At 43.9% G+C, this 10,594-nt stretch overlaps 1 protein-coding gene across 1 annotated transcript; it reads left to right on the top strand.

Moving 5' to 3' along the window:
- Positions 1–259: 259 nt before the first annotated feature.
- Positions 260–9,137, top strand: LOC105280592. The gene is made up of 2 exons (XM_020032070.2): positions 260–8,816; positions 8,897–9,137. The coding sequence occupies exons 1-2, from the start codon at positions 606–608 to the stop codon at positions 9,008–9,010; spliced, it is 8,325 nt and encodes a 2,774-aa protein (XP_019887629.2). The 5' UTR covers positions 260–605; the 3' UTR covers positions 9,011–9,137.
- Positions 9,138–10,594: the final 1,457 nt, after the last annotated feature.

The raw sequence follows: 10,594 nt of genomic DNA, 5'->3' as shown, positions 1-10,594 counted from the left end.
TGATTACTACGTGGAATGCATTGCAAAAAACAAGAAAGTCGCATTATTTGGATGGAGCCGATATGATACTGCAAATTTTCAAATTTCATTGCGGATAAATTGGATTGTAATACTGGTTATAATAGCATCGATATTGTTTTATCAATTCGCAGGAGCTACTGGTAGACGGCAAATGTCAGTAAGTATAAACAATATTTCAAATTATTTTCTTCAGAAACTGTTCCAGATTGCATTATAACTGCAAGATAAAATAAAAGACAGAAATGACATTTTAATATTTATAAGATAGATAATATATGCCAATATGAAATAGTATATGCAATTATTTTCATAGTATGTACTAGCACATTAAAACAATTATCTATAAAATATTTTTATAATATTTTTTAAATCTAATTAAAGACATTAAGAGATGCATATTTATGTATTCAACCACTTTAAATATTTTAATATCAGACTCTAGACTCCAGACTTTAAAATTAGGCTCTAAAATTATAATAATGAAGATTGATATAATTTCATCTTGCATCATCTCTTTTACTTGATAGATTTCATATGGAAAAAAGCATCATAATCAACATTGTTGGATTAATGTATCAAGACCAATGGTACTCAATCAAATGACACCCAAAGAGTCGGCTCTCACGCCGCAGGATGTTTTATCGCGTCTGGAAGCTGCCATAGTTTTGCGCAACAATCTGGTAGCGGCCTTAGGTCGCGTGCTTCTGGTCTGTCTCGACGATAACGCTCGAGTACCATTCCAGAGCATCCACGATGCCGTGCGATTTCGTCGAGTCGCAGCCTACGAGCTTCTCCGCATTCTACCGGTACTTAGGAGCAAACCACCGCAGCAACAGCTGTATAAGCTCCTGCGAATGGTGGAGAGGATCGGCAGCCGCTTCATCTCCGGGTACGCAATGCTCTGCGTAAACGTCTTCCGCGACTTCGAGGTCGCCTTGATGGAACGAGCGTCACTCGCCGACATGTTGCTGAACATAGACGCGAAAGTGACAGATTCTGTATCACGAGACCGGCATAGATTCGGCATGCTGCCTTTATCCTTGCAGGAGGGCTTCGATTTCCTGTTGCGAGCGGCTCGAAACGACAGCCGGATTATGAATCTACGGATAGTATCAGCTATATTGCTGAACTATCCAACGTTCGACTTGACGGATCCGGAAATCCACGGTGCGATGAGATTCGTCGCGCAGCGAATGAGAGAACGCTCACGTCCGGAAGATCCTTTGTTGCATGACGCGAGACAGTATCAGAACGCGGAGGATCTTCTGAGAACCGTTCTAGAGCGACTAGAAGTGGACGAGCTGTCTTCCGACGCGACGAAAGAAGCGAGCTCGTTGCTGCTCCAGAATCTCGGCGAGGAGTCCTATCCGCCCACTCCCAGCTGGAAGCACAATTTGAAAAAGCTGTTGATGATCACAAGTGATCGTTATCCCGTCAGCGTCACCGTCGTGGCTAAATACCTCGTTGATCATTTGGACGATTCGCACCTTCGTGATCTCGACATCGGATTCTACGAGACGGGTGACCACGCTCGCCTACAAGTCCTCTCGCGTCTTCATAAGAAACCGGATTTGCAACACTTGAAGAAGCCGTTATCGCTACTGATGACCTTTATCTCTCAGAAATTGATGAATGATGCCGATCATGAGTACACGGTGCCGATCAGCTTCTACGAGGTGAATGATTATCTGGACTCTTTCGACACGCCGTGTTTACAAGATAGTATCCGTGACGCGATGAATACAATGCGTCCGCACTTGTCAAAGAATTTGCCATGGAACTATGCCTTCCAGGACAGACGAATGAGCGACAATCCGTGGAAATTGGCCTTAACTTCACTGGCCCACCTGAGAAGCTTCCCGGTAAACAGGTCGCAGGCGATTGCGATCGACAACTTCGTTTACAAGGGTCGCGCCGACGCGTTGACTGGCAAACGAGGACCACTTTACAGTTCCGGCATCATTTTCCAGAGAGACGATACGATGGACGTGGAGATTGACTTCTACTCTTTGCTGATGTGCATACCAAACGTCTTCAAGAGTGAGAAATTTGTCCCTTTGATAAATTTCCTGTCGAAGCCAAACATCCTCGATATTCTCGGCTACGAGTTCAATAAATTCGACTACGAGACTTCGAGAGATTTGCTGTTAGCCCTGCTGAAGAGAGCGTCGGCACTTCCGCTCGTGAAATCCGACGAATCTTTACTTAGGACTCTTCAGAATGCTCGCAACTATCTCGAAGAACCGCTACTGATCAACTTATACACCACGGAAGACTTGGAAATGTTACTGAAACATTTACCAGGCATCGAGAACGATCCGCGATACCTGCCGCTGAAAATATTCTTCAAGAAGCAAAAGTTGTTTGAATACTTGTCGCCAACCTTCAGTTTAGCTGGTTTACACACGCCAATGGAGAAGCTCTTGCTGATATTAAAAACGGTGAGCCTGGAAGTCACCGAACCGAAGGTATTTGATGCGCTGAGCTTCGCTCTCGAGAACTTTGAAGGATCGCCGCTACCAGTCAGAGCTTTCAACTATCATGATTTCGTTTATTTGACACAGCAATTGTTGCCTCACAACAAAGATCTTCAGACAGAGATTCTGACGTCATCGGTGTACACGAATATCAGCGACTGGAACGTCTCCGTCAGTGGAACGCCAGAGAACGTTCTCGCCAGAGCTCTGAGCTATCCTGTTGACAGCATTGCGAACGATGCGAAGTTGGCCGCTCTCGTGAAGCATACGGAGGAGATCCTAGAAGAGAAACGACTTCTCAACATCAAGAGCCTGAAGAAGCGGACGTTGGAAGCGTTACTGGAACATTTGCCAAACAGCACGCATGTAAAACCCGTGAGTTTATTGCTGAAGACGAACCTGATGACGTTCCTGCCGAACCTGAATCTCACGGTATTGGAGAGCGTTAGCGAACGCGATCCACGCTACGCGTTGATCACGCTTCTGAGGAACTTGACCGAGTCCCAGATAATACGCGCGGAAAAGTTGCTGCTGGATCGCATCGAGACAACATCGAGTTCCCTAGAGCATGCGAACCAGAGCAAACGTCAAATACCGATTGTTGCTTACCTGATCCAAACGTTGCGAGATCCGAGTAATATCGTTTACGAGCCGCTCTTGCGAGAAATGATGCAGCTGCGGAACGTGACAATTCCGCCCCATGAACGGCAGGTTTGGCTGCAAATTTACCTGCAGCAGATGATCGCGCAGAATAAAACAGAGGAGCTAAAGGAAGCTGCAACGATGGCTCTCAGAGAGATTAATATGAATCATGAAGACTTCAGCGAGAAATTGCGCGCGAGTAGGGCAAGGTTTAAAGAAGCCGTGTCGCTCTTGCCTAATGATCTTTTCGCTGAACCACTCAGACAGCTGTTGACGCCGGACTGGATATACAGTATCCTACCGGAAGATTTAAGAAACGCCGATTCGTTTCCGAATAAGGAACAACTATTGCTGGCGATCCTGAATTACGCTAAACAACGAACTGACGTCGCGAATAATCCTGTTTTAATGAAAGCAATCATCAAAACAGTGATATATCTGAAGTGGTGGAGAACAAGCGTCAAGTCGCTGAAGAGTGCTATTGCCGACGTGAAGGCAGCCGTTTATGATCCTGTGAAGAATCTACTAACAGCTGGAGGATTAAATAAACTCAAAGTCACCATTCCTCCCGGCAGATCGGCCATGAAGTCGCTGGTGGAATTATTACAACGTTTACTGCTGCATCCTGAGATTACAAAGAACAGCAAAGTTACGAAATTGTTGCGCACCGTCAGACAAGACTTGCTTGCTTTTGGGGAGAATGTTGACTTACTTGCTGTGCTCGACGACGTAGGAATTCCTCATATCAGTGAACTCGCTCCCATCAGGCTGTTCTTATACGGAACAGATGTGATCAAACAATTTGGACATACCATCTTTGCGATCGCGGAACCTAAGGAACGGTATCGCACTCTGCTGAACATTCTGCAAAAACGACATCAGACAGACAATGACAAAGGATTTCTCGACGCATTTTCGTTGCTGAGAAACATGAAAGCCGACGAAAGAAAACCCGCGAGCACGCTAGTCTCGGACCTCCGCGACGTGGTGAATGCCATTCCACGTCATATTAAGAAAGAATTTAAATACATGGAGTATTTGTTCAACAACGACACTCTATCTCGTCTTACAAGCGACAACGAGATCGTTGAATCGAAAACCCCGTTAACTACTTTGTTGCTCAAGATAGCGAATTTGCAGGAAGTCAGCAATAACTACACTGCGGCGAATGAGCTTAAGAGAATACACTATGAAATCGCACTTTTGGGCAATTATTCGATCGTCACCGGTTTTCAACTCAGACCATTATTGCTTGTACATCAACAAATCCAACAAGTCAACGTGGATTTTATGAACTCGATCTTAAGTTCCGAAGTGCTGAATTACCTTGATATGGAGAAATTCTCCAACGTAACGGATGACAATATCGAAATACTGAAAAGTGTCATTGATCATTTATTGTATAAAGGATCAACGTATGTCGATGACAACATGCAAAAACATTTGCAGTCTTTTAAGAGAGCTATGGCGCTAACGTTAGACTTCAAGATGATTTCAGAGTTACGATTGACTAACATAGACTTGAAAAGAATGCTGGCATTGATACCGCACAGGAAAGACTTCGCACCTATCAGAATGCTTTTGCAATCTGGAAAGATCTTTGAATACGTTCCGTATTATAAGAGTATAAATTTGGAACTGTTTCCCACCTCGACGAAAAAATTGCTTCATCTGTTATTGCTACTGGAGAACGACGATATTAGGAACAAGAACGTTTACGAATCAGCAAGCAAGCTGCGCGTATATCTTGAGAAGCGCTTTAACTTTGTCACCGAGCAGGACGTTATGAACATGCACAATATCTTGGCAAGTTTTGGACCCGAGCATGATTTATCCGCGCTCAAGATATTCTTGAATCACGATAACATCATCAAATATTTACCGTCAAGTTTCAGGTACAGTGAGTACGACACGTCGACCGATGCCTTTGTCGGAGTGCTGTACAATCTGCTGCAGGTGCCCAGTTTGAAACAAGAGACGTTTCTCTATGAGGCTATGAAGATTGCAAAACGATTCTTACAATGCTCTGGAAGGAAGCAATGGATTCACAATGTTTTCGCTTACAAAAATTTATCTGCTAAAGATCTCGAGTTTGTCAACTCATTTAATGTGTTCGAGCCAAGATTACTCAAATTTTTGAATCCTGAGAAATTAGTGAGTGTATTGCCGAAATCGTTTACCTTCAAAAATCGAGTAACTTTTAAGACGAAGGCATCACATTTACTACGGCATCTATTAGAATTAAAGACAGACGTTTGTCCGGAATTAGAGAAACTTCTTCGGCAAGTGATGGCTTATGCCGATGTTCCGGATATTACGAGGGATGACCTCGCGCCACTTCTAAACATACTTCCCACCAAAGAAAAAATACCTCATATCGAGCTTGTGAAAAATTACTTAAAACCTTCCAAGTTAATCAGGTTGTTACCTGGAAATTTCAATATAAAACAAACACGCAATGCTAAAGTAGCGTTGCACAATATTCTTTTGTTACTAAACAACACTCTGGGATCTGCAAAGAGCAAGAAGCTGGAAACAGCTCTTCATGCGTTTTTAAGCGAATTAGATAAAATTAATTTCAATGTAGTACCGGAAAAACCAATAATTGATAACAATGACATAAAGTCTATCATAAGCGAGATTCCTTTCAAACAGTATAAGCAAATCCTGCAGCTCGAGGTTGATATGACACCTACAAAGCTCATCTCATCTTTGCCTTTAAGCTTCCAATTGACCAAATATAAGACGAAAAAGCTGCAATTGTTGGCAGTTTTGGAAACATTATCAAAGAACGACACACATCGATCTTCATTAGACGCGATTAATTTTGCCAGAAGAATCGTCAGCGAAATGCCAGACGTGCCAATGGTGAACGACACTGAGATTAAGAAGTTATTGATGTCATTGCCGTTGGGTATCATCCATGTGACGCATCTCGTAAAGAATTGTAAGGTGGCCACGTTAACGCCGTATTTGCCTATTCATTTCAACCTCAGCAGCGTGGAGTCGCGAAAGATAAAAATCACGAAGATCCTGCGGTACTGCGAACTAGCCAATCCTAAGAACGTCGACATGAAACAGGCGTTCAGTAGTGTCAAGATGCTGCTAAAGACGGCGTCCGACTTCGACGTCACCCGGGATCACTTGGAAGTCTTGATAGGAACGATCCCGTGCACCCATTTCTCTTCGATAAAACCCCTGTTGCGATTCCTATCGAAGACGGACGTCACGTCGCTTCTACCATGGAGTCTCGACCTGTACGAGACATCGCGCACCTTCAAACAGCGCATTCTTGATCTATTGGCTGCTTTGCGAGACATCAAAGAATTGCGGAACGACAAAATGCTCTCCGCTTTTGAGTCTCTTGAGATGAACGCGAAATCGTTACCTGACGCGGTGCCAGTCACGCCGGATCATATAGCAGTTTTAAAGTCTCCGAAGAGATTCGATGTTAAATCATGCGCCGACTACGGAGAGTTCGTAACGAAGACTGAAAATCTGATCAAGGTAATGCCGCCGACTTACCGCTTCCAACCGGTGAATTCGAATTCTGATGACATCGATGCGGAATGGTCATCCATTATGTACCTCTCGACGCTGTTTCTGCGTGACGTACGCGTAGACGGTCCTATGAAGGACGCGTTTGAAGCTTGCAGAGACAACATCCATACGAGTGACAAAAATCGAGTCGTGCATTACTTGAAGAGCCAGATTAATCAGGTGCCGTTCAAGGAGACCATTGTACCATTAAGATTGTACGTGTTGGGTCACACGGACACATTTACCGCACTCATCGACAATGTTCATCGTAGCTTCGTTCGAGCAACCATGCCGCAATATACGCGGTTAGTATTGCGGGAATTTACCCACAGATCGGAGTTAACCAGAAGCAAATCGTTGATCGACAGCCTGGAGGTGTTTTTGCACGACTACGTGATCACTCAGTTACGCGATACGCCGTCATATTATGAGGTTGATCAAGCCATCAGCGAAATCCCAAACGATGATGAATATGATGACATTAGGCTTCTTATGCAATGCCGGGACATACAGACACCAATCATGGAGAAAAATCTATCAGCGGATGGCACGACGAAGCAGTTGCTTTTGGACATGCTGAGATTGGCAGACAAGAGTGAAAGCGAAGAGGAGATGCGAGAGAACATCAAGGGTCTTGAGCTTCGTCTGGAACAGGCGATTCGTGAGGAGGAAGCGGATCACGTGCTGAAACAGATGCGCGATTACAGATACCACATTAACAAAATGAAGCCTATTAAAGTGTACCTCGTGCGCGATGGATTACAAAGAATCCTGGGTGATGATTACCGTACAAAATACCCTTTGTACAAAGACAGACTGATTGCCGTTAATAACACTCTGATGACTGCTACGAATCTCACAAGCGACTTGCTCACAGCGTCGAAATACCTGAACAAAATTCTGAAGAACGAGGTGAAGATTAAGTATATGATACCGAGAACGATAGATGACATAAACGTGCAAACGCTTTTCTTTGCATTGCCAAAGACGAGGGACGAGAGAATCATTCATGGCATCATCAAGTTCTTTTCCAATCCCAATCTACTGCACGAACTGAACTTGCCCAAGGATCCGTTCGAGTACGAGACCAAGGGCCGACTTCTGCAGGCTATCATAAACTTGGGCATGGAACTGGAAAGCGTGCAAGAGGACATGATACAGCAAGAGGCATTGGAGTACTTCAGCGACAAAATACTCATCACGGGTCATGGCGCAGAGCCGATCGAGTTGAAAAAGAACGCGCACGATTTCAACGTGAATGTGGATATGTATGGCGTGATGAGAGCTGTCAATTACACCAAGGCGAATGTGACCGACGCAGTGAAGGTGGTGATGTTCTTTGAGCTCGATTACAACGCTGTGGGTTTCAGTCACATGGCCTATGCAACGAGAGGCACATATCTGAAAGCGCTGCTTGAGCATCTCGTGAATGTCTCTCAAGTACCCGATGATGTAAAACGATCAATGACGTTGTTAATACCAGCAGTGATGCTGGATGGTCCGGGAGATGAAGCCGTTGACTTAAATGACGATATTATTCAGAACGAAACGGATACGAGGACGTACAGAAGAATTCTAAAGTCTTCTCATGATACTGATTCTCCGTCCTCTGGACTAAATACTAGCAGAGCGGACTTGCTGCAAACTTTTCAGGAGAATAAAGAGTCACTGAAGTCTGCTGTCAATAACATGTTTGATTCCATGTCGTTGTCCCAAAAGGAAGTTCTCGGGCACATCAATGACCAATCATCCAATACTTCAGCCTTGAACAATCTGACGAAGACGCTAATCGTAGATCACGCTGGAATGAAAAACAATGATCAGAATAATAGATCCAATGAAGTATCGGAAACATCACCCGATATCAGTGTTATTCCCAAAACACTCAGTATTAAATACAAAGTAATGAGGAAAACGAGACGTATTAAACTGAAAGATAACTGGAGTTCAAATGATCTTGATAATCTTAACGGCAAAGTCAGCGATGTTTCATTTAAAGCTGAAAAAAGAGTGGTCAAGGTTCAGTCGACGCCATCATCGAAATTATCATCTGAGGAACAGTTAGGGAAATCAAATTACTTTCATAAAACACATCACAAACGTGTGACCCGAAAATCTCCCCTTCAGTCAAATTTGGTTAGTATCATTTATGTATTAAATAAATTAATAAGTCCTACAAAATGGCTAATATCAACATATCTGACAATATGTTATAGAACGACAATTCAATGAGTTTCTCTCTAAACAAGGAATTGATGGCAGCGCAAAGCAATGATGAAAGGAAGACCGTAAAGAAGGACCTTAGTAGAAGTATGAAGAAAATATCGTAAAAGATGGTTTAATATAAATTAAATTTTGATTGTTTATCAATTATCTATTAGACTATAGGAATATCAGTCATCGATAAAAGCACGGTGACGAAATATAGATAGTTGATCGTTGAGAATTCTGGTTTTTGTTAATTATGCATATCTAAAAACATACGAGGAAATATATTTTTTAATCAATTTCCATGTTAGCAGATCGACTAAAAATTCTGAACAATGTTTTGGGAACCGTGAATGAGGATCGTTTCGTAAATTATTCTCTTCATCATTGAGAGAGTAGGAATCTTAATATTCATGAAAATATAACAAAACAGATTAAATTATAAAATAATTGAATAAGATTAAATAAGATAATCAACAATATTGCCCGAAAAATGTCGAATCTCGGTAACTCTTGATTTCGAAATAACACACATGTGAAACCCCATGTCGCTCATAGAAAGACAGGAATGCAGATTCAACCGGAGCGATGCGCGCACATAGGGGCGCGTTCTTTCGGCGGTGGTGAGAGAGCGACAGCAGGAGGAGGAGGGAAACGCGCCGTTTATGCGCGCGACATGGAGCGGCACGGAAGGAGGTACGTGACACAGACGTCACATTAGATTTGGAGGCTAGACAGTGTACAGGCACAAACGTATCTCGCAGCGATCTCGCACACCCCCTCGGCCACATACCCCATCCCGCGAAACCCCTTCTTCCGTTCGCCCGGGGCAAGCACTTCGCTTTTCGGCGGCGCGCGGCTGCGGCTTCAGATACTGCGGAAGATAATCTCGATCTACGCCAAACAGCGTGAGCGGCTAAACCCTTGCTCGGATAATATAGATAGCATTCAACCCGCTCGCTCCCCTTCCGTCTCTCCCGCGTAACCCTTTCTTCTCACTCTCGCTCTCGGTCTTTCCTTCCCTCTTGCTCCCGCGCGTATTCCTCGTCACTCCTTTCTGCGTCTCTCTCCCTCTCTCTCTCCCTGTCTCTCCGAAGGCGACTGAATTCAATAATGCGCCCGTGTGTACGAGGCCTGTGAATGAGGGCATTGTTGGTCCCTTGAACCAGTGTACTCTCTCGAGTCCTCTCTTTCTCTCCCTCTCGCTGCCTCCCCGTCCCGCGCTCAATCTGTTTATCTGCCCATCTGAGTTCCTGGGTTCCCCTTTATCTCCGTAAGGTGAACCGGAGACACACATGGACCCCGTCCACGTATGCGGGAAGTCCGCGTTCTACGAATGATCCCTCCTCGCGCGGCCGATACATTGTGTCGAGAGGATAACGTTTATCTCGGTGCAAAAAAGGCGACAGCTTCCCGTGATGTCGATTATCCTCGCTCAAATATTCATAAATCATGCGGGAACTCTGTTTCAAATGAAATTGTAAGATTACAATTGATTCCACAGTCGAGTCCGCAAATGATTTCTCAGATATAATTATTACCATCATCATTTCCGAGGAGATCTGACAATTAACTGACTCGCCTTATAAGTCGTTAATGCTTAACTCGTTTAACGTGTTATTAACGTTGTATAATAATACGTTTCTGCGATCGCAACTGAAATTGCTTAGTTTAACGCCTCCAAGACTTTACATCTTCAATCTCAT

Source organism: Ooceraea biroi, chromosome 11 (genome assembly GCF_003672135.1).
Source record: "Ooceraea biroi isolate clonal line C1 chromosome 11, Obir_v5.4, whole genome shotgun sequence".
In the NCBI taxonomy this organism is placed as follows: Eukaryota; Metazoa; Arthropoda; class Insecta; order Hymenoptera; family Formicidae; genus Ooceraea; species Ooceraea biroi.
Note: the sequence above shows the minus strand (reverse complement) of the source record. Positions and strands in the feature narration are given on the sequence as shown.

Excerpts from the sequence above, each read along its gene's own strand:
- LOC105280592 (XM_020032070.2), top strand. The coding sequence starts at position 606 with ATGGTACTCAATCAAATGACACCCAAAGAGTCGGCTCTCACGCCGCAG. Across the intron at positions 8,817-8,896 it reads CTCCCCTTCAGTCAAATTTG|AACGACAATTCAATGAGTTT; the intron begins GTTAGTATCATT and ends AATATGTTATAG.